At 40.0% G+C, this 24,683-nt stretch overlaps 2 protein-coding genes across 3 annotated transcripts in view; one reads left to right on the top strand and one right to left on the bottom strand.

Moving 5' to 3' along the window:
• Positions 1 to 3,347: 3,347 nt before the first annotated feature.
• Positions 3,348 to 10,125, bottom strand: LOC121522269 (cell division cycle protein 20 homolog). Its single transcript, XM_041806439.1, has 11 exons — positions 10,025 to 10,125; positions 9,159 to 9,370; positions 8,662 to 8,804; positions 8,061 to 8,157; positions 7,838 to 7,963; positions 6,720 to 6,916; positions 6,313 to 6,407; positions 6,002 to 6,233; positions 4,264 to 4,389; positions 3,743 to 3,860; positions 3,348 to 3,645 (listed from the first exon to the last, which is right to left on the bottom strand). Exons 2-11 carry the CDS (start codon positions 9,346 to 9,348, stop codon positions 3,470 to 3,472), a joined length of 1,500 nt encoding a protein of 499 aa, XP_041662373.1. The 5' UTR covers positions 9,349 to 9,370; positions 10,025 to 10,125; the 3' UTR covers positions 3,348 to 3,469.
• Positions 10,126 to 21,717: 11,592 nt separating this feature from the next.
• Positions 21,718 to 24,683, top strand: part of pde1a (phosphodiesterase 1A, calmodulin-dependent) — a 43,122-nt gene continuing 40,156 nt past the window's right edge. For both annotated transcript variants that reach the window (XM_041806550.1, XM_041806549.1), the window contains exons 1-2: positions 21,718 to 22,232; positions 23,694 to 24,034. In XM_041806550.1, coding sequence (XP_041662484.1) covers positions 22,011 to 22,232; positions 23,694 to 24,034 — 563 coding nt within the window. In that variant the 5' untranslated portion in view covers positions 21,718 to 22,010. The remainder of the gene's footprint in view (positions 22,233 to 23,693; positions 24,035 to 24,683) is intronic.

Raw genomic sequence — 24,683 nt, 5'->3', positions numbered from 1 at the left:
GGCTTCTGTTTTCAATAATGGAGGTCACTGCTGTATGGAAAAATGTCAAAGTAAGGCAATTCTTGAAAAAAAACCCCAAAAACTAAACCATAATTATGAGGTACGAAGTCAAAATTATGAGATAAGAAGTCGAAATTATTTTCAGTCCCATCTGAATGCAGCAGAAAATATTAGTGATGTCAGAAATGCATGTTTGAAAGAATAAAGGATGTTGATTATGCTGCTTTAACCCTATAGAACCCAGCAAAGCACCAGTGCTACAATAAGCATATCCATTTTTGATTGGCAGTAGATTTGAAGATGAAGGGGGATGAAGAGTCCAACTACTCATCTGGCTCAGTTTTTTTTACAGGTTACAGAATTGACTATATCTCAAAAAGCAAGTTATGTACAGACTCCAAATAAATTTCCTGTGGTTCCAAAGGATATTGTGCAACTTTTTTACATTTACGAATTTAAGGGATACAGCTGTGCAATTTCTGTATTTTAAAATATGTGAAAAAAACAAAAACGATTTTCATTTGTTGTTTAGGTTTATTGCACTTTTAAGCAATTTATTGTAGTAGTTAAGACATAAGTCGATACATATTATTAAAACTTGGGATATAAGGGTTATATTGATGTAAAGCAAATAAACATGCTCCCAAAATGGCACTACAGTTTGTAAAAATGTAAGAATATGTCCTGGCGGACTTGCACAATGTTAGATTTTAAAGGGTTAAGGTAAACAACAAGATCACATACTGAAGAGTCCTGATCTGAAGGACGAGAGACCTCTGCACACTGGCAGAGAGAGAGAGCAAGAGAGAGAGAGAGAGCATGCTCAGACCATCAGGCTATTTGAAGCAGCATGTGGATGTCAGCACGATGAAGATGTCCCTTCAATATGTGAGGAAACTGAAATACAAAGATTTATTGATTGGTTTGGAGCCCTCCTCCTCCTCCTGCTGACGATGGGCTCCTTCTGCTCAGCTCTGGACACGAAGATGGCCGTGATCACCATCACACCACATGGAGAGTCTCCAGTTAAGACTGTGCCAGGTCAGAAAGTTTATTTCCATCACTTTATATTTTAAAAGCTTACAGTTGTTTCATGGCTTCATCATCATGTACAGTTTCGTTATCTCTCCAACTATCCATACTTTTTAAATTTAGAACTTGAAATGTGAAAGTATCCCTCATATGTTACAGAGAACTTCAGAGTCAACTTCAAAACTTTCACCTGACCACAAAAACATCACATAAAATACAGAAACGTTTAATGCAATGTATAAACTTTTACATAAAAATGTCAAAATATTTCATGCAACACAGAATCTATTTTAAGTATTGCTTAACAAAAATACTTAAACTTCTGAAAACAAGAATTATCGTCGAAAAACATTTTAGAGGGAGTTTTCTGAATAATTGTGCAGAAAATGCACCATTATTTGGGGACTGTTTTTATCCTCTTTTGAAGATGAAATTTCTCTTGAAAGTAAAAGGTTTTTTTTTTGTCAAAGTTGAAATATTTCTTTGTGTGGATTTATTTTAAAACAATTTCAAGGAAGGTGAAAGAAATTTGCTGAAAAGGGTAGACTTTTGTGGAGGGTACTTTATATTTTGCAGGCTTTTGTTTAGATTTATTTTCACGCTTTTTGGTGCCTTTATTTGACAGAGGAGGACAGTGGATGGAGTTGAAAATGGGATGAGAGTAAGGAGAGACATGCGGCAAAGGGCCACAGGCCGGATTCGAACCCAGGCCGTCTGTGTACCGAGTTTTGCTTATTTTTGGCAGTGGGTGTAAACACTTATGTTGAGGGTTTTTGCAGAGAAATTTCCAAAGGATGCAAAATATTTGCGGAAGGCAAAACTGTTTTATCAGATAACGAAGAACACAGATAAAGTGGACGATAGTTTTTGCAGGTTTTTTTTTTCTTACATACTTCGCAGAATATGTCAGAAATATTTGTTGAACTGGGTGAAACATGTTGCAGAAATTTGCAATTTTTTGTGGAAGTTTGAACTGTTTCTACATCATTTTCATGGAGGTTTAAATGTTTTTGTGCAGAAAGGGATATTTTTTTCATGAAAAAAATTCAAAATTCACACATTTTTGTACTGAGAGAAATATTTCTGGAGTCTTGTGAATACATTTATATTTTTTCAAAATCATAAAATGCTAATAAATTGACCTTCTCAGGCCACCGTACACTGCAATTTAATAGAGCTTTTTAATTAACCAGGAAAGGGTGACACTTATGGTTGGACTTAGTTTTCTGTCTAGAGGTTTTATTTCAGAATATTTTACAGTTGTGTGTCAGTAATTATTAATTAAAGCAGAGAAACAGCTGTAGTTATAAAAAATGATGTCAAAGGTGTTGTTTTGGAGCCTCAGTGAGTCTGATCCTCATGACTGCTTCCAGCCTTTAGACAAACAAAGAGCTGAATTCATTAGTGAAACACAAACACTCATAGAGCCGCCCACGCCTCCTCTTTAATAGTCTCTTCAGTGTCGCTGCTGATTATCAAGAACAAATTAACAGTTAATCAGCCAGCTGACCAATCAGACAGCCCGCTGTTGCCATGAGGGGTTGTTGATTGTTCTACAGGACGACATGTACACAGAGACACAAACCCTTCTTATTTTGTTCTGATGATTTAAGTTCCTCTGGAGACAAATTCAGGTATCAACACTACATTCTTATACCAAACTATTTCTGTTTAAAAGTACCCAAGTTTTAAATACTTCATCTATTTAATCAGACAGATGTAGAGGAAAAGAATGAATCCATCAAACATTGAAGGCAAACTTCTGCTCACTGTGTAAATAGTGTTTGCAATGCACTGTTAACTCCATTCAGGGCTGGGCGAAGTGAGAACCCTCCCAGCTATCATTGGGTGAGAGGCGGGGTTACACCATGGACTGGTCACTTATCAGTTGCAGGACAGACATACAACCAACCAACCCCTTCCATGTTAACAGGCCAATCTATTGTTGTAGATCTGGTTTCACTTCATCTGACCAATCAGTGACTAGCATTGTTATAGTGCTCTCCCTTATTTTAGACCATCTGTGAACTGACTAACGGGTGAAAATCACTTCTGTTAAGTCAGGTGAAATTTCAAGCCGAAAAGTCATAATGGAATAAAGTCAGATCTCTTATCTAGTTTTCATCTTCAAATAGCCACAAAACACTCTCACCATCTCCCCAGACATAAACAGCACCACCAGCAAACACACCTAGCAGCTGAAAATAACAAAAACCAGGCTCAAGCTAGACCTGAAGTCAATATAGCAGGTCCTCTGGTTTGGTTATTTGAGGGAGAGGGTGCTGATCGAGAGGATTATAAAACAGGTTTGCTGATCAGCAAGCAGAGATTAAACTTTATTGAACATAATAAAAAATTTGCACATATTTCATTCAAACATTTGCACATTGCTCATTGATTCAAAATACATAAAATCCTCCTAAAAGTGAAGCAGAAGTTATCTGATGGACTGATGGATGACGCTGCTGGTAGGTTTCATCATCTTCCCTTTGGCCTTCTTCACAGGATCCACCTCAAAGCTCTTCCACAGGCGGATCGTCTCGTCTCCAGCAACCGTTGCGATCGTAGAGCAGTCAGGGCTCATAGTCAGACTCAGGACTCTGTCCTCATGGCCTGGAACAGAAGGGAGAAAGATTTTATGCCAGTCTGTATAAAGTTTACTGGATGTAAACACTGAAATACTGTAGACCAAAATCCTTCAGTGTCTTACCGTTGAGCTCTGCGACCTTGGTGAGAGAAGGGTATTTCCAGATGACAACATTGTTGTGAGCGTAGCCGTGGGCAGAGACGAGTTCTTTGTAGTTTGGAGCAAAAATCAGAGATGAGATCTGGGAAAAAAAAAAAAAGATGTACATTTATGATTTAGGTAGTCCCAGCAAAAAAGTACAGGGTTGAGGACAGGCAGCATCTCTCAGACTCTACAGAGGGAAACCCTTGCTCCTTGCCAGTCAGAAGAGCTGCTTCTACTTCAGTTTGATTTATCAGTGATGGGAAACAGAGTGCTGTAGACTGGGCTGTTGTGGTTGTTGTGCTGAGGATGCTGTACACTAAAACTACACTTGTTTGAACTGAAAATGAGCGATGCCACCACAAAAACCTGCAGCTGAGGATGGAGGCCCTGCAGCATACAGTGAGATGTACAAATGAATGATCAAATTCATCCCTAAAGATCATTTTAGTCCCAGTTACTGAAACCAGGTGTGTATATTTCCTGCTGGACTCTATGGTTACCTGCGACTGGGTGTCCAGTGAGCTGATGCAGGAGCCGCTGTTCACGTTCCAGATCCTGATGTGGCGGTCGCTGGTCCCGCCTCCTGATGCCAGGATATTTGGTTGCCACTGACACCAGGCCAAAGCCTTGAAAAAACAACACAAAATGATTTAGAAACTTTATCAGTCTGAAAATTTTCACACATCAAGGACGAAGTGAATAGACTGTTTAAAAGTGCAAATAATTCAGAGGCGAATTTTAATCACCTTTACAAATAAATAATGCAGATCCTATAAAAAACATTTGTGCCACAAAGGCTATGGTATGTTTTCTGTTCCCTGTTGAATTTGCATATATTGGGACAGAAGAAGTTAAAATCAAAACTTAACTGGTGAGGTACGTGCTCCTCTGAGGGAAACTGAAAAAATTCGACCTCAGTTTGAATAAATAACAGCCGCAGTTTCGCTCAGTGGAATTACGATGCTGGTGTAGAAGCTTGCTTTAACTGAGATGCCAGTATCACATTTCAAAGAAAGGCTGATACTCATGAACAAGTATTGGCCCCAGACTCCGCTCAAACACCTCCTCCAACAACCTCTCATTAACAGCAACACATTACAGAGTTAACCTGCCTCAGCTGAGCTTTAAGGACACAATGATAGCTCAACAGGCCAGAACAGAAACAAGTGTGCAGATGAACATCCGATTTGGTGAAGTTCATCAGAATCTTACAGTGATTAAAACTAAATGTTGAAAAAAGCAGAAAAATTAGCGTACAACCTCTTCTAAATAATACTAGAAAATTCCAAGAAAAAAAAAAAATTATATATATATATATATATTTATTTATTTAAACAATTATTATTGTTTTTGGTATAATGTGTGAGGTTACATGAGGCTGTAGCAAACCACTGAGCTCCTCTTATTTAAAAGCAACAACAACAAAAAAAAAAAAAAAAAAAAGAATTTGAATGTATTCCAAAACAAATTTATTTGAACTACTACTAAAAAATAAATAATATTTATTAGTAAACTAATTACCTATCATTTTTATGAACATGGGCTTGTAATCCCTGTCTATAATGCTTTTTAATGAACCTCCCGCCACTAGAGACCGCTGTAGCTTCAGTTAATGGCCACAGCTGTCTTTTCTGATCCTTCATCGGATGTAAACAATGAGAAGCTCAGTGGTGGCTAAGCTGTTAGCTTATAGTAGGAAGACCGCAGTACGACAGTTTTCCAAAGTAGTAAATGAAATAAAAGTGGTATGTGGGCTGTTGAGGGTTAAGCTCAGGTATGACTACTCACCCAAAGTGAAAAGAGGCCAAATATCAAAACATGATATCAATCTGCAAAGAGGAATGAAGGCGGGCCACGCTAGCTTTCAATGCTAGCCACGCTGTACAGAGTATATCAGGCTAACATCACACCCACTCTTCTTTGTGTTCTCTTATCTTTAGACTAGTTTTGACTTTTCTAAATATAGATTTACGTTTAATCTACTAGGTAATTATACCGCTAAGAACATCCTAACTAATACTAGCTCAGTTACACACAGACTGTCTCATGTTAGACTGCGGTGCGTTCATGGTCTACCATGAACTGTAGGATGGATTTGGATCGGTGCTGTCAGTCAGATATCTGATCTGTTAATTATGCCCATATTGGACCCGATACCGATATTGGATTGGATCGATCCCATCCATAGTTGAGAAGTGTTTCATGAGTGGACTGATCATGTGATGAGACATCACTCACCTTGACGGCTCCCTGATGCTCGCTCCAGCAGCGCACCGGTTGGTTGGGGTTCCCGCCCTCCTGCACACGTGGCCACACACACACCTGGTTGTCGTTTCCTCCGCTGGCAAGGTATCGGCCATCAGGTGACCACGTCAGCCCGCAGACCTCCTGAGAGTGACCGGTGAGCGTGCAGATATGATGCTCCGCCACCCGTACGTCGTGGTGGTGGATGTGTCCGGATCTGGAGCCACTGTGAGGAGAGGAACTACAGTTTGAGTCAAACAGAGACTGGCGGTGGTTTCATGGCAGAAATCCAACGAGGGTGTTACCTGGAGAGAACGTGTTCGTTCCAGCTCAGACTTCCTACTCGAGCAGTGTGGCTTGCCATGCTGCGTAAACGCTTCTGATGGTCGACATCCCACAGCTGAGGAAGCAAAAAGTCACCGCTCATGGCCATTTGAGAGTTTGATTCTCTGAAAGGTTGAACCTTTCACTTACACTTTTAATCAGAAGAGAGCAGCTGCAGTTGTCCAAACTCATTGCTCAAAATTAAAGTTTCTCTTTTCAAGAGTCTCGAAATGATAAAGGTCTTCTTTATGTTACTAACAGCACTGTTCACACTTTACTTTAGAAAACAGTAAAAAAATATGTTGCATTTCTTTTTTCTAAGACAGATTCATAGAGAAGAATATCAGCTCTTTATGTGCTGTCTGGCTGTGTGGATCCCCACACTGACCTGAACTTTGCAGTCGCTGGTTCCAATGGCAAGGTAGCTCCCCTCTTTAGTCCAGGACAGCGAGCAGATGTAGTCTTCATCGCTCTCCAGCTTCATGAGCAGAGTGATGTCTCCCTGAGTGGCGTCCCACAGATACACACTGTTATGGAGAGCCACAGCCAGAAGATTTCTACTGCTCCAGTCAAACAGATTCAGATCTGGAAACAAAGGGATGAGAGAGATGTTAGGTGGGTGTGTACAAAGAAATAAAGAAGGAAGTGGCATTTCAAATTTGAAAATAATTCTAGTAAAAAAAAAAATCTAGGGATGTTAATGTTAACGCTCGTGATTAATCTAAAAACCACAACGTGTTAAAAGAATAATGATGCAATTCAATCATATGACCAAGTTTGACCACAGCGTGCTCCCATAGTCCTCCAGCGTGGATGTTTACGTGCTTGGAGGTGAAGAGGGTGACAGGCAGGCCAGACATAGCCAGCAGTGATGAGTGAGGAGACAGAGCCAGGTCTGCTTAATGGCAATTTTCTTTTTAAAACACCGGCGAATTAAAGTTAAGATGAAACCAAAGTTGTGGGTACATGCTGCAGTGATGAACTGTCTTTACACTGAAGCACAACGAGTCTGAAGTACCACCTTCAGGCAAAGCACATCTTTGCTAACGTTAACAAAGATGCTAACAACAACACAGGATCAAGCTATGGTCTTCAAGCTACACCAGCAGAGTCCAGCAGACCTGCATTTGTCCACAAAACGTCAACTCTAAGCTAACTAATGCAATCGGTAATGGGTCTCCAGAGACTGCAGACCATCAACATTGTTGACGACAAGGGGCTTAAAGACATCGTCCAGATCGCCTCAGGTGACCCATTCTAGAGGCATCTTTATGCTCCTTTTGGGGGTTTCTAACCTCCCGTACTCCCTCTTTAACTTTGATTACCTTTTATTTTTTATATCATGTGCAAATAAACAACATTAAACTAAGCGCTGGAAAAATAAATCTTATTTCAGAAAAGGAATTAGAGTCCATTTCTTCAACAACAAACTTTCATGTTTTTAAGTCAGATATAGTTTTGCATAAACACACAAACTTTGGATAAATCCTGATGATGTAAACTCACAGAAATCGTTTCGGAGCTCTGGAGCATCTAGGATTCTGTCGGGCGTTGAAGAGATGTATCTCGTCTTTTTGACAGAAGCGGGGGTCGTACCTTGACTGTAGAGGACTTTTAAGTTGTTCTGATAACCTGAAAATACACACAATAATACACAATTAACTTCAAACTCCTCAATTCACAAGCACGGTTTTGGAAAACTCTCGAGCCAGAACAGAAATAATCTCACCCTCAGGAGCATTCAGTGGTTTCCCTCCAAGGTGCAGGATTTTTACATCCTCCATGCTGAATCCATTCAGCGACATCGACCAGGCCTTCTGGCTTTCCTTTAAAAATAAACATTCATCACACAAATTGTTAGTTTGTGGAGTCATAGCTGCACAAATACTTTCAAATCAGCAAACTTCTGCACATGAGCAACACTGACATACTAAAATAACATTTTTTTTGCAACTTAAAGTGGAGCTTAAGGTTAAAAATATGACTGAAAACATGCAGCCTTCAAAGTTGTCTTTATTGTCCCTAAGGGGCAATGATATTTGCAACAGAAGTCCACACAAGCTATACACATCATAAAAATACATTTAATACATGACACCCATGGATTCAGCCCAACAGCTGATGAAACAATAACCTCAGGTATCTGTTAGATTTGGCAAACCTGGCCTCAGTAAACCTCCTACCTGATGGCAGAACTCTAAACTCTACATGCAGAGGGTGCTTGGGGTTGCCAAGCATGGCCTTTGCCTTCTGAGTGGCCCTCACAGACAATTTTTCTGCAAAGTTTAACAAAATTTTCCAGCCTTTTTTTGTTAATCAGAATAACTCACCGCTGTTCCTGCTGAGTTACTGGTGTCCATTGGCTCGTTCTCCTTTGTGAGCAGAAAACTGGCCACATCCATCTGTTTGCTGTTTCTGATGGGGATGAAGCGGTCGCCTCCCATTTTGGATGGGGTTGCTTTTTTATTTTTACCTGTTCCGTGAACAAAAATAGAAACAAAGGTTAACATTCACAAAACTACAGTACACAAATGTAATGACAGTAAGTAATATAATGGAAAAAAAAAAGATTAAAAATAGATGCATACAACAGCTAAATGTGTTTGGGATGTGAACAAAAACCCAGAACCATGCAGCCCAGTCAAATTATTGAAATAATAATCACATCTTTACTAAAACTGATTTCAATCGTATGCATGTATAAAAACCAGAAAAATTGTGATAAAACAATCATGTTCCTGGTATCGTGATGTATATTGTTAGTTGATTTCATACTACATCCCTGCTAAAGATCTTAATTAGATTTAAAACTGCCTTCAGACATTACCTGGTGTTTTACTGGGTGTTTTGGAAGAGCTCAGGGACGTATTGCTCGATTTCCCCGGAGATAAGCCGCCCAGAGCGGAGCTGTTAGAGGAGCTGGCCTTCCTCTGCCACCTCGCCATGGGAGCGTTAGTTATGGGCATGTCGAGCTTCAGGATGCTGTGGATGTCGTTCTCAAATCCAAACTGCGCCATTTTGTTCACGTCTACTCTCCACCTGTACATCAGGGAAAATCGTAGGACAATAGGTGTTTAAACGGGCTAAAACTACCGTCTGAACGAGTATCAATAAAGAGGCTAGGTGTTACGATGTGAAGAGTGACCTATCAACCGATGACCTAAGTCGAAATTGTTTGTTACCACAGGTCTAACAGAGGTTTCCACGCTAAATTCTATCCGTTTCTACGTGTTAAATACAAAATCATTTATTCTGGACACATTTAGTTGTCACCGTTAAGAAAATATCTGGACTTTTACCGTTCGAAACATCTGCTGACTGTAAGCTAACCTTAAAAGTCCCCAGTTAACACGGTCACCGATTCAGTCAGGACACTTGCTAGGCTACATGTATATGATCACACCTATGTATTAAATTGACCATCACTGCAATAAATGGGCGCTTTATTAGCTCGCGTAAGTAAAAGCTTACTTTTGAAATATTTCTGCTCCTTAATATTTGCCAGAAAATAATCAAATGAATGCTAGTAGACTACGTTGTTAGTCGACTTAAAGTGGCCATCAAATATCCAAAGAAACGCTTTAATACTGATAAAAATGAGCTAAAGTTAATATTGATAGGTTAATTCTTTATTCCTTTGTTTAAAAAAAAGACAACATCTCGTTTCGATAACAGAGCGGACATTCTTCTTACCTCTCTGTGAAAACAGCAGCGACCTTAACTAGCGTTTCTGTCTCTTCACTTTACAAATTTAAAATTCGTTTCGAGCATGACGTCGCTCCAGTGTCCTCGACTGTGATTGGATCATTCGAGACGCAGCCGTTAAACCGGGGGTATTGCTATGGTAACGTTTTCCAATGCGTGGATGTGATTGGTGGAGCGGGCTTTCGACTTCTTCTTCTTTTTCCTTATGTACTTCCTCTTGATGAATGGCGGGGGACACCTAGCGTTAGAACTGCAATTTTTTTTTAACTACGTAAACAAAAGAACGCCCCAAAAGGCGACATTTATTCATTTTTTTGTAGATATTTTGTCTTTTCTTTGATGAAAGTTTTGTCAGAAGAGAGTCTTTCTTCCTGAGTTCCAGTTTTTTTTTTTTTTGGCAATTTTGAAGTCTGTGTTAGATCTTGTTAACCCTCGGATGGCGTAAAATAGATTGTTAGACTCAGGGTGTTCATGACCAACATCAAGAGAAGCATACATGAATAACAAAATAATAATATAAATAAACAAACAATATATGCACATTTTTGGGCACTATATTTCTATCAAGTTCATACCTGATCATAAAAATGAAATATTAATATTAATAAATGTGCAACAAACAATGCAAGAAATCTCAGGTACAATGATAGACATAGAAGTCTTGAAAACGTTTACAGCAGTGTTACTTAATTTATGTTAACTTTACTTATATATTTAATTATTTTTTTTCATATCTATAAGTGTGTTTCATATCTATATGTTAGTAGAACTTGTTGTTTATATTGTTTTAAGTTAGTCTTTTATATTTTTATACTTAGTTTTTGTAGAGCTGACTCAAGAAGCAATGCACAAAATTCCAATGTACCTGTACTGTCCTGTACCTGTGCAAATGGCATCTAATCTATTCTTCTATTCTAATCTTTTTTTTTCTTTTTTAGGAATTTAAACCTTTCAATGACAGTTTAAGCACAAAATCCTGATGTTTATTCTGTAAAACCCAAAAAATGGATTTTATACCCCCCATATATATATATATATATATATATATATATATAATTATCTTTGTTTTCATTAAGTACATGCTTGATGTACACTCTTGCATGTATACATCAACCTGCCAGGTATTACGGATAGAAAGTAACCTATGACTACAATCTGGCACATTTAGCCTACATGTCCATGTTCATGAATGTGCACTGTCTCCTATATTCAATCAATCAATCAATCAATCAATCAATCAATCAATCAATCAATCAATTAATCAAGCAAGCAAGCAATCAAGCAATCAAAATAATTGACACTTTATTGATTTAATTTTTTTAGGAACTTAAACTTTAGATTCACTTGAAGGGGATTATCATTGCCTCGAATATGTCAATAATGAGCAGCATTTGTGATTTGAAAGGTTTCTTTTTTGCCCCTACAGGATAGCAATAAAAAAGCATGCAATTTATGCTCATGCCAAATATGATCCATAGCTGACATTTAGTGGCAAACAGGAAACACTACATATTTGAAGCAGTGACTCCAGAATGAAAGCCTAACATCATAAATGCACTTTTTTTCCCTTTACAGTTTAACAAATGTTGTGTTAAGTGATAGAAATGCTCTCATTTAAAACTGACATAAAATCTGTATAAATCAGTATTTTTCTTCTGTAAAATTAATACTTTATACATTTGTAAAATTTTAAAAGTAAAAAAGTTTTTTTTTTTGTCTGACAAAGTCGTTGATGAACAGCAAAAAAGTGATTTTGGTGAAAGTTTATTTGTTTGTTTGTTTGTTTGTTTGTTAATTAATTTATTTATTTAGTCATTCATTCTTAATATAATCATTTGTGTGTTTATTCATCTATTCATTCATTTATAACATTTTAAGAGTCAACAAAGTACCCTTCAGTCTTATAACATTAAAATAAATTTACATTTTTCAGTCTTAAAGAAAGGAATCACCTAAACACGTCCTGTAAAAGAGGTTTACTCCACTGAGTGACCAGCAGAGGGGGACACGTTCACATAAAAACTTCTTTCTCTTTCTGTGTATTCCTCTGATTAGTTTTTCCTTTCATTTTTAAGCATGGTTTCTTCAGTAGATGTCTTTGTTTCTGCAGCTATCTCTTTAATCACTTCTACTCACTCCTGTGTCATTCAATCTAATTATAGTACCTCCTAAACATGAATTAGATTTAAATCTACAGAGCAGAAAATTAAAGTTCCCATTGTCTTTGAAATGCCAAAAAATCACTGCATTAAAAACACAAAGTGACTCAAACATCAAATGAAAGCACAAAGTTTTGTATTTGCAGCTTGGCTACAGCCTTGGATCCTTTTATAATTTTAGCCACAATCTTTTTTTTTTTGACTTGCCTATTTTTAGGTTTGACGTCTCCGGGAAATTACGAGAGTCAATTTTGAGTGGAAAATTACTCTGAAGAGCGAGGAGGAGAGCAATGAGAAGAGAAAAGGCCAAAATCATCCCACAGTGACACTACACTTTATCCACTGACCCATCACATAGACACTCATGTCTGCTGGCTTTCATTTACATATGGAGGTGGCTCAAGGCCCCTGTGAATCAATGTAAGGGAACATCATTTAGATAGAACATTTTTAAAACATTTGACACCTATTTTAACACCATCACAGCAATGTTAAAGTTTGGTAGTCTCTTCTTTTGTTGACTGGAAATTGCAGGCAAATCTTGCACATTCTCAACTTGAATTTCCCTCTCCATCCAGTCATCCATCCATCCATCCATCCATCCATCCAGTCAGCTAGCCAGTGGGTCAGCCCCGACATCCCTCTCCCCAGCAACATTTTCCAGCACTTCCAGGAGAATTCTGAGGCATTTCTAGGCCAGATCTTTCCAGCATGTCCTGGGTCTACCCTGTGGTCTCCTCCTAGTTGGACATACCTGGAAGACCCCCAGGGAGGGGTCCTGGAGGATTCTTATCAGATGCTTCCTGGACCACCTTGAATGTCCCCTTCACAGGTGAAGGAGCAGCAGCTCTCCTTTGAGCTCTTCACCCTATCTGGGTGGTTGAGCCCCAACACCCTCTTCTGGACTGGGCTCCCCAAGTTCCACTTAATAAGGGTTTTTTGAGTTGCTCTTGGTGTAGTCCCTCCCCTTGGACTAGTTTGCCTTGGGAGACCCTACCAGGGGCTAGGGCCCCTGACAACACAGCCTCCAGGTTGATAAAAACCCCTCCACCCTGACCCTGATAAGTTGGTGATTCTTGAAGGGGCAAATAAACCACCATCAGCCATATCAGTTGTACTTTGTCTTTCTTCTTAAACAGTATCCTTCCATAGTTATAGTGTTGACGGTTTTATCACTTTTTCCTCTCTCTTCCTCAGGAGACCCGCTAAAGCCAATAGAAGCTGTGAGCTGGCAGCAGCATCCAATCAAAAATCGGTTCAGCATCAGGAGGCGTGTCCTGGGATCAACCAACCACTGCAGCATGAAAAACTTGAAATCATGGTACCAATCAGATGTTTTCCTGCATGTTTCTGTTTATATTCAACTATACATGAAGGAGTTGGTAAATTTGTAATGTTAAGTTTGATTTGGTACCTTCACCCTTAATTTATTTTATGGCCAATGGAGTTTTATTTTGAAATTGAGAAACAAGGGGAAAAAAAAGTAGCAGTTTCTCAACTATTTTTACTACTTTTATGACAGTGATGTTTTCTGTGCACCAACAATGGCTGGGGGAAATAATGTTAAAAGCCACTTAACAGTAATACTACATTCATAAAGTTTTCACTAAAAAACTTAAAATAATAAATGAATGAAAAAATAGGTGTGCTTTTGGCAAAGAAATCATATACTAGTGCATCTAAATACATTAGAATATCACGAAAAAGTTAAATTAAAACCACCATCTTAAAATATTAGAATATTATAAAACACCAATAAAAATATTTATAACATAGAAAAGTCCACCTTCTGAAAATTCTATTCATTTGTTACTCAGTACTTGGTCTGAGCCTCTTTTTCACAAATTCCTGCTTTAATGTGAAATTACACCAAAACGTGATCAGGTCATCCTTGAGTCACAAATATTTTCTGCAGCATGAATACAAAAGCGTTCTTTTAATATGGTGTTCATAAGACTTACATAAACAGACTGAAAACATAATAACAGGTTCTGTCGTTGCTGGCTCAGAGAACTGTTAAAGTCTGTTTTTGTCAGCAAACATGAAGCATTGTTTCCTTGTTTATAAGACATATTTAACTCATAAAAGCTTCGTGTATTCCTGCAACGTTAGCCTGATTGACAGCTCTTCTAGAGCCTTCTGCAGCATTTTAATCAGAAGTATTTCTGAGCTGCCACCTCCACTGATTGGCATTCTGTGATCCCAACTTCTCCTCTATTGTAACTCTGCAGGCAGCGTTTATGCAAGACTCTCTGTAGTCTTGGTTTTTGTGATGCTTGTGCAGCAGATTCAGCTTGTTCTGTGTGTGGGGATGAAAGAAGAGCTCAGCTAACTCTCAGAGGGATGGAGAGGGTTAATCTTAGAAAGGAACTGTGTGGTGAAGTCCAGGTGTGAGAGGAGGGAACGTTCAACAGCCATACTGTTTCTCACTCCTCGCTGTAGCTCCTTCTGTCAGACAGTGAGAGTGTGAAACGTGGATGTGTCACGTCTTTATGATGTTGAAACTCTCTTCTCTTCTCCATGGGTTTTAATTTAAATGTGCGACCAAACATTGGCTGTTCAGGACTTTCTGAGGTCCAGCCAAACTGGGGTCTATGGAGGTCAGCAAAATCACGGTCCATTTTAAAGTTATTCTGTGATTACAATATTTATTTTTTTAACCTCAACAATAACCACTCTTATCAAAGCAACAAAAATGAATTTAATTTATTTGTACTGTAGTACAATAGTCTATTTCAGAATGTAACCCCAGAATGAACTTTTATTGCTGATGAAAACAATGTCAATGAGCACACCTAGATTAGAAAAGTAATGTCAGACTTCATAGTTAAGCCATAATGTGCATAAATGTCAGGATGCATAAAGCAGAAGAAACCGACAACTTTTTTGAAAAATAATCAGAAAATTGTAAAGAGACAAAAAATGGTGATTAGTGTGAAAAAGTGGTTGAAATAGTCAAAAATGGCATAATGGGCTAAAAGTGGCAAAAATTGTTGAAAAGTGACAAAAAGAAGTTGTAGAAGTTGTTATGAATTGGTAAAAATTGAGCAGGTTGACAAAAAGCAGCAGCAAAAAAAAAAAAAAAAAACCTATGTTTTAAAACTCATTTTGGCCCATACTGATATTTAATTACATTTTTTTCCATTGTAAAGAAACACCAATTCCATCCTGTACTACAAATATATATTTTTAAATATTGGTAGTCTGTTTTTTGTAGAAACTGACAAAACATTCGATTTTTATCAGAAATGAAGGATGTTTTTTTGTGTGTTTTTTTTTTTTTTCAAGTACAGCCACACACTAATGAAACACTTCCAGTAATGTCTTTGGGTTACATGTGTATTACATGCTTGCATGTATTTTTAACAGCACAGCCAAAGTTATCTGCATCTTTGAGGGCAATAAACAGCAGCAAAATAACCTGCTGACACTGAGCTCCACAGTGCAAAAAAGAAATAGTTTTTTAATTTAGATTGATTCTCCTTGTTACTCAGCCAGTTTGCAGGATGACTCCCTGAGATACTCCTGACAAAGGGTTTTAAATAACAACAACAACAACAACAAAAAGACTGATTATTAAATGCAAAAAATCTAAAAAGCTATAGTTCAGAGCTTATATATGATTTAAAATTTTTGAGACTCAAGATAAACAAAAGAAATAAACCTTAACTGAAGTAGTTCTCCTAATTCTGCTTTAAACAGCACAAACTAACTAAGCAACCAAGTTTAATGGGCATTTCACCATAAACACTCTGTAACAACCCAGTGACACCCACATCTCCAATGCTGGAGACAGGACACCTGCAGAGTGTGTGCCATGCACGGGAGACTTGGCACACAGAAGTCTGTCATTGCTTTTGCCATGTTTCACGCACTGTCACATAGCGTGACATGCACTTTCTTTATCTCTATTTTCCATAACAGAAACATGTTTTCAAAAGCGGCTGCAATTGTGGCTGCTGAGTGAGCACAACTGTGAGTAGGACAGAATTTTTAAGAGTGAAATCTTCATCTATCCACTGAGTCAGTGAGACTCAACATGCTAAAAGGACAAACACTTGATGTCCATATATCCGTGGTGAAGCTAATATGTTCAGCTTTAACTGGGAGCTTCTCTACGTGACTGGAAACAAAGTTTTTCAGTTCAGGTAAGGCTATAAGCGCCTGTTAGGTATAATGTAGCGGGGCTTTAAACGCATCGTTTATTCTATCACACTGAAAGGCTGATTATCAAGAGCTGTAAATTCAACGATTTTCCTGTGGAGCTCCTTATCTTTGAGTGGTCACTGCTGTATTTTTTAGCTTTGTCGACTGACTTAAGTAGAGGCTGTTGACGAGTTTTCCCTGGCACAAAGTTTTGTCATTCTTAATTTTAAGAAAGTCCTTGTAGACATCGGGGTGACGGTTTTTAAGATGCAGAATTAAAGTGGTGGTGTTAAAGGCGTATTGTCGAGTCCTCCTCGCATCACATTTACTTTACAAGCAATGCAAACAGCTACTTTGCTGTCTTGTTCCCACACCTCAGAATTCCTCCACACAGCCGACATGTTGAGTTTGTTGGTAGCACACGTCGGTGTCATCATGTGTGCTTAATAATGACGTCACGTTATCGGCTGTACAGATTGGCGTAAATTTTGTTATTGGCTGATACTGATATACTGCCGATAATATCGTGCACCCCTAGTGAAGAGCGGCCGAAATGGGGTGAAAGTTTCAAAAAGTTCCACAAAAGTCGGTAAGAATGGGTGAAAACTTGCATAAAACATAACAAAAAAATAGATTACAAATGGGCAACCAATGATAAAAAGGTTTCATAAATGGGTAAAATTGGGCAAAAAGTGTCAAAAATGGGTGAATAGCAGCATAAAATGGTCAAATTGGGAAAAAAATGACAAAGGCATGTAAAAAATTGTCAAATGGTGGCTAAAATAGGTAAAAAGTTGCAAAAAGATGTTGCAGAGGTAGACCAAAAGAGGAAACATTTCCCTGCAGATGTGTAACACACCTGTAATTAATCAGGATGAAAGTCAAGTACTTTTTCTTTCTCTTTGTCTGTTTTAGTTTTCATGAGAGGAATCTGAGTTGTTTAGTTCATAAGATGACATGAGGATGGTCTGCTGCCAACAAACATTGATAAGAGCTGAAGGATTCAGAGCCAAGAAAGGGTGAGGTTAGATAAGACTGGACTCCTCAGGTTTGTTAGGATTTTCTCCTGTAATCTTGAATTGGAGGAAAATTCCAATCTTTGCCTCTTCTTATCTTTAAAAGTTCTTATAAACGTTCTCCTCTCTCAGGTGTTGAGGGTGGACCAGTAAGGGTGCTCCCTGGGTATCGAAGCTGTTGTCCTCTCAGAAGCACAGGTTTATGTCCAGCATTTTCCCACATGCCATTTCCCACTCTGTCATCCCTGCTTCTCCACTGTCCTCCTTCAAGATAAAAGCATAAAATCCCTAAAATAAATCATCAAATGTTCCCTTTCTGTCAACACAATCATTCAGCTGCTGGGTGGCTTTATTAATAATGCACATGCAGAGAGCTCTGGGTTACATAACTGATTTTTGATATTTTGTTTGAATTTTAAACTGCTTTTTGAATAAGATGGAATATGATTAATTGCTAAAGGAAAATTCTCGTGCTGAGGAGGAGTAGAGCTGTAAAGCTGTATCCATAAAAACACCACTCCATGTACACCCCGGCACCAGTCAGGATGGCTCTGCTAATAAACTCATAAAAAGATACAGGTCAATTGACTCTACAGAGCCTTTGCTAGAGTACACTAAAAGCCATTTAATTCAGAATGTAGATAGAATTACAGAGATATCAACACTCCAGTTTTTACAATGAACAAGACAAAATGAGACATGTGCAGCTGCACTTGTAACCTGAGCTCAACAGAAAGTTGTCATGTGGTGGAGCCTAATTGTGGATAAAACTTGTGCTAAGAGAAAATTTCAGTGTGGCTCTTTGCTCTTGTTTTAGTAAAGAAATGTGGACCAGTTCTGATTAAAAAGCCACTATTCTATAGCTACATCTGAGCAGCCATTACTGTTCTCACCCAGAACAACTAAACCCAGCTGTAGCTATGGCCCTGTTATCCTTAAATGACTCTGATTGGTTAGATTCATTTTCAGATTTGGCGTAATCATTTTAGATTGCAAGATGGAATTGCCTGATGGCAGATGTGGGATCTGGTCAATCCATCTGACACAAATTCTAATCCAATTCAAAAAGGGACTTAACACCAATCTTTAACAATATTTACAGCAGGTTATACAGAGACAGCCTCAGGTCAACATGGGTTAAACTCTTTAAAACCTGAACTGTTCTGTTCATACCTTTATTCCATGTGTATTTCTTTCTCTTCCTGCCCATATAGAGAATTATTTTCCAGTAAAACAGCGGGTGTGTTGTCAGGATCATAAGCTGCTCATAAATCAATAGTTTAGCAGTGTGAAGCTGTGAAGATGAAGAAAACAAAACAAAGCTCTCCTATGGATGTGGGTAACCATGGCAGCAGCTCTTGTGTTTGATGTAGTGTGACCTTCTCTGACTGAGAGTTAAAATGACTACAGAGAAAAATGACTGTAGAAACAGTCAGAAATGGTTGAAGTTCAAAGGAAGCTTGGCTCGTGTTCACTGGATGTTTCTGCATCAGCAACATTTATGAATGCTGAATAAAATAATACCGTCAAAAACAGGAGGAAATGAGTTTAATGTTTAAGCCAGCTTACAGAAGGATGCACTTTATTAACCACAGGATGGAGATGGACACATCTCGTAACACAAAGACTAGGGATTCTGTTTAATGATTCTGGGAGGATCATGTTTAGTTTAAACCATTTCTTTTCTGGAAGAATATTCAGAGCACAATGGAGAGGCTTTATCAACCCATGAAAGTAGACATTAAATGTTTGTTAATATAGAGGGGGACAGCAGATTTCTCATTTAAAGGCCACAAATTTTACCCTTTTAAGACAAGTTTATATTGGTCTCAGAAAGTCCCCAAAACATGCCTGTGAAGTTTGTTGCTGAAAAAACACTCCAGTATAGGATTTTTGCATGTCTAAAAAACCCCTCTGTTTCAGCCCTGCTCAGAACCAGCTGTTTGTGTCCGTGGCTTTAAATGTAAACGAGCTGTCTAACTCCGCCCCTGGCTCTTCCCCTCTCAGGAAATGAATGCGGCTTAATGGGTGTGGCTCTCCTGAGCTGAAAGGAAGGTCAGGAAAGCAGGGCAGAACTTTCTTCCAAGCGAGGAGGACCAGGCAAGCCTGGGCGCAGGGCTGACTCCCCACATGACATCATGAGGGGAAAATCTGAGAATGGCTTGTTTCAGCACACATTTTCTGAAAGCTGGAGAAAGTGGGTGGGGGGTGGGGGGTGGGGGTTCTGATTCCTTGGGGGGATAGAGGACAGGCCAGGGGCACATATTTTTGCTAGAAAGCCAGAAAAAGTGTATTTTGCATAATATGTGACCTATAAAGTAAGAATGTGTTTATTGGATGGTTTTATGTAAGGATGTCTGAATGATCAAAGTCCAGCACAGGCAGTCTTGCCATTAGTCACAGGCTGAGATGATTAAGGTGGGGAAAACCTTCCTTCTGGTTGCATCTGCTCTGTATGAAAACAGGCATCATCCCTACTGACTGGAAGAGGGGCACTGTTGTTCCAATAAGTTCTGATGCTAGATGCAGATGACATCACGCAGCAGAGAACTCACCTTAGGGGGCAAGAAGCTATTTCTGCAAAAAGATTTTAGTTTTTAAAAAGTCACAGAGACACCCTACAGGTCTCTCACCCTAAAGGTTTATTCCATTGATAGTACATCACCGTTTACATTAAAAGCATGTTTGTGACTAAATGAGGATTTTTTTTGCATGTTAAAGAGGCTCAGCTAGCCTCTTAGCTCAGTAGACTTCTCTTGACTCTGGTCTGCCTTCATCTGGACAGAGGACACCAGGAGGTCTGCAGGACTGTTATTGTGATGTTGATCACCTCCTCTCCAGGTAAATCAGTTAAAAGTGGTAAAAAATAACTGTTTTGTAAAAGGGTTAATACACAATGTATGTAGTGATAACTGCAGTGTACAGGTCCATTTACCAGCTTTCCTCTGTTCCCATTAATTCTAATGGGTGTCCCCCACTTCCTGACCCCCAGCGGACATTCTGGATCACATAATTGCAAAGAACCTCTCTGGAAGTGAAAGGGTGATTTTTGAGAGTGTAACAACTATGTGGGTATTACACTTCTCTCAGTGCCAGGCAAGGCCTGTACACTGATAGTGCCATGGGTCTGTGATCCGCTGCCTTCAAACTTCCTGTTTTTTCTCTGTATTTGTCTGAAGGTGGAACATCTCTGAGTGCCAGTTGAGCCCAGTCTCAATGTCCAAACTCACACACTCACTGACTTCGGGATGCGCTCCCACTAAGTCCATGAGGGCTTAGGGCTATCCCACTGTCTCTCTTCTTGCAGACTTTTTGAGCCCTCCATGCACCCTTCCCTTGAGTGGGCAATATCTGCAGACGTGAGGGAACTACCATAGTTCATAGCATTGTGACGTATGACAGGGATTCCCGGGGGACACCAGCTAGCAAACCCAAAAGTGAAGGGAAAAGAGCAAAATTGTGAACAAAAATCATGGAGGGTGCAAAAGGGGTTGACATTGCAATAAAAGAAGCATTTTTCCTGTAAGTATATTCTATAAAACAGCCTTCATCCACTGAGAAAATAGGTCTATAGGTGAGGCACGCTTGTTTTTATCTTTGTTTATAAACTCTGCAAGATGCTGACTGTCAACAAAATACAAAGGGCTGTCCCATTCTTGTTTCTACCTGTTCGACTCCTTGCAGCATCATGCACTCAGTCACTTCCCAGGTGCAGTTTGTTAAGTCAATAAGGGTTCAGGGCTCAGGGTTTAGGGGGGAGACTGAGATTCAGCCACAGAGCTGTTCTGATCTTCAGCTCTCTGTGGGTGTGATGATGCCTGCAGCCTGTAGAGGGCAGCAGGTGGACTGAAGACTGTCTCTGGTGTTACTGCTGAAGTGGAGAGGTTGACTCTGATTTAAGGACCATTACATCATCGCTGTCTAAAACCACACACTCATCACACACATATCACACAGTCAGGATGATTCTGATGCAGATCAAACACACGACTCAGCACTAACCACTCACTGATGCCATGTTTCTGTTGGAAGTTATTTTAGGGGCATGTTTGCTGTTTCAGTCTGAGCAGAGTGTAAAGTTTTGTTTTTCAATTTGGGAGGAGGAGGAGAGGATTCCATCACTCTTAGCAACCGTTATTGAGTTACCACGGAAACGCTCTGCGATGTTCTCTGCTTCTTCTTTGTCCTCTCTCTCCCTCTCGCTCTTCCTCCCTTTCTCTCCCTCCCTCCTGTCTTTACTGCTGCTGGTCGTCTTGCTTGTTGCATTGCTGTGTTGCTGCACACCGTTGCTGCACGCCGTTGCTCTGGGACATTCAGCAGGATCGTTCTGCAGCCGCAGTGTCAGAGCACAGAGCTCAGCCACTCTTTGCTGGTGCTGCAGGATGGCACCCATCTATTTTTGGTTTTAACTTTCTGAAGACAAACCACACTCAGTCCTGAGATCTTTAACCCCTCAGCTTCTATAATTTGTGATTGGTCAGGCCACTGTGTGACATCACAGGAAGTTGGATGAAGTTTTGTTGAACCTGAGTGCCCTCACCAAGGACCTGGGTCCATGTTTTCTAGACTCCATCAGTCTGAGAGACGGAGAAACTCACCACTGTGAACGCTCCTAACACCACCGTCCCTCTCCTCCTCCTCCAGCCTGCAGAGATGAACGAGGAGGCGGAGGAGTCGCAGCTGTCTGAAGAGGTGCTGGAGGCTGAGGAGCAACAGGAGGACGAGCAGGAGGAGGAGAAGTCACTGCAGGAACAAGAGGGGGAGCAGCCGGAGGAGGACGAGGAGGTGCTGCAGCAACAGGAGGACGAGCAGGAGGAGTCTGAGGAGGTGCCGCAGAGAGAGGAGGAGCAGGAGAAGGACAACCAACAGTTATTGGTAGTTATTGGTAGTTATTGGTAGGGCTGGGCGATAAGGACCAAAAACCATGGCTTAATATCTTAAATGTGAATGGTGATGCATGATAGTCTGCAAAAAAAAACAAAAAAAAACAAAAAAAACTAAAGGTTGTCACAATAACAGAAAAGAAACTTTTTAAATGGTTCTGATTAAAGTCAAACCATATTGAAATCTGTTTGATGCCATGGCACCCAAAGTACAAGTCCTACAAAATGAAATTTTCCAGTATCAGCTGTCCAGATCATATTTGTTGCAATGGTACTGAAAATGGTGTCCATAGTGTTTGATTTTTATTGAGGTTTTAGAATCTGGCATCTTTATAACCCTACAATGTACTTGTTTTATTTTATTTTGCTCCCCTCTTTCAATCTGGTCTACTTTCATGTTTTTCACATTGCTCCATGCCTGAGCAAACTTATCTGATTCTCAGTCTAATACTGCAGTGGAGGTATGAACGTAGTTGGTTTGAAAATCCCCCAGGGATGAAAAAGAAGAGACAGCCATAGAAACCGCCTGCGCTGACGTTAGTATTAGAAGTTTAGAGCTGATTCCACAGCTCCACTCTCTGATGAGTGGCCAGTCCTTGGGCTCCAGTGTAAAGTGCCTGAGTCCACATAAATCATACTCAAGACCATGTCTTCAGGCAGACTAGGGCTAGGTACTCAAATACAGTAGAGTGGCACTCACTCTGACAAAATTTAAGTGGATTTTAGGGTGATACGTATTTGGATCGTGCTCGTGTCCCCAGTGCGAACCACTGTGACCCAAAAATTCCACATACTCCACCTGCTTTCTTGGAGTGCAGGTGCTTTCTCTGACGGATGGTGCATGCCATAGCCCATGCAAGCATTCCTAAAGTTCTGCCCTGAGCAGCTGGAGACTTGAGATCAGAGGTTACTTTTTCTTTCTAGTAGTTTGTTAGGAAGAGTAAAGGTTTATGTTTTCCCCAAAGGATGTGTGATTTCATGTAAAATTCTGTGGTTTTCCACCTCAGAAGTTCAAATTAGAGCATGTGCAGTGCACCTTCTCATCTGATCACTGCTGATCATGGCGCAGGTGGAGTATTTGAGCTTTCTGGGGTAAAACAACAGAACATTTTGACAACCTCAGTTTACAAAAATGCTGTCAAGGTTTTGCACAATTTGGGCAGTGTCAAAGAGTTTGTCTGTAATCTTTAAATGTTCAAAATGAAAAACTGCCCAATATTGGGTGTCAAAGATTTCTGTTTTTGTTGCCATAGTATCAAACAAGTTTCCTTATGGTTTGTAAATCCAGTGTTGTGACGATCATTCATCCTTTCCTTCCAGAAAATGTCCAATTTTTGATCATGCATCACAATTCAGGATATGATTTTGGTGCATATTGCCCAGCCCTATTTGTGCTTCAGTATTTTTGTCTTAAAGTGGTGTGTATATAAAGTTTGGCTGATCGATTCATTAGGAGGAGGAGACGCAGCAGTCTGAGCATGAGGAGGCTGAGTCTGAGGGACTAAAGGAGGAGGAAATGAACCGGAAAGAAGAGGAGGAGCAACTTGATGAAGAGGTGCAACAGACAGAAGAAGAGCAGGAGCAGATAGAGGAGGTGCAGCAGAGTGAAGAGGAGATCCTGCAGACCGAGGGGGAGGAGGAGGAGCTGCAGCAGGAGGAGGAGGTGCAGATTGCTGAGATGTCACATTGTGGAGAGCAGCAGCAGCAGGAGTTGCAGATCGAGGAGGTGCATGACCTGGAGGACGCTTTGGAGCAGAACCACAACCAGCAAGTCCTTATCCGCCTCCGAGGGATGTGAGTAAACACGCTCAGCTGATGGCAGTGATGATGTCATGCTGGTGGTGATGATGTCATGTTCGTGGTGATGATGTAATAATTGTTATCATGTTGTGAGAATCGGAGCGACACACCGGGGTCGGTATCAACACGGTCGCGTGGTTGCTGTGGTGATGGAGGCACAAGGCGAGGACAGAGTGGAGACTGGCAAGGGAGAGAGAGCTGTGGGTGCGCAACATCACTGAGCATGGCAGAGAGAGAGAGAGAGAGAGAGAGAGAGAGAGAGCGCTTATTTGATGGGGTCTGTCTGTCTATCAGATATTTTGGGCGCTAAAAAGCCAACGCCGCAGCGGGAAACATCAGCAGCACATGTGTCTGTCTTTTTGAGGCCACAGATGTAGAACAGCTTCGTCTCCTTCTCTTTTTTTTTTTTTGTTCTCCATAGTTGCCATGGTAACGACAGAGCGTTGCGATGCAGCAAACTCTCTGCAGAGCGATGAGGAGAGAGAGGAGATGTTTTGAACTGGAGCCTCATCACTGCTCACACTGAGAACAAATGTGACTTTAATGGAGTCTAATGAGAACGACTTAGGAGGGGATTAAAGGAGCAGTCAGACATTTTTGGTTTGTTTACCTTCTTTCTGACAGTCAGAAATCTGAAGCTTCA

The sequence above is a fragment of the Cheilinus undulatus genome, linkage group 15 (assembly GCF_018320785.1).
Source record: "Cheilinus undulatus linkage group 15, ASM1832078v1, whole genome shotgun sequence".
Taxonomy (NCBI): domain Eukaryota; kingdom Metazoa; phylum Chordata; class Actinopteri; order Labriformes; family Labridae; genus Cheilinus; species Cheilinus undulatus.
The sequence above is the reverse complement of the archived record's forward strand: the minus strand, read 5'-3'. Positions and strand labels throughout refer to the sequence as shown.

Bases quoted from the DNA above. Each gene is read 5' to 3' on its own strand.
- LOC121522269 (XM_041806439.1), bottom strand. From the start codon at position 9,348: ATGGCGCAGTTTGGATTTGAGAACGACATCCACAGCATCCTGAAGCTC. The intron at 6,408-6,719 runs GTCAGTGTGGGG...TTGCTTCCTCAG, and splicing joins CCAGCGACTGCAAAGTTCAG to CTGTGGGATGTCGACCATCA. The intron at 3,861-4,263 runs GTAACCATAGAG...TTTTTTTCCCAG, and splicing joins CACTGGACACCCAGTCGCAG to ATCTCATCTCTGATTTTTGC.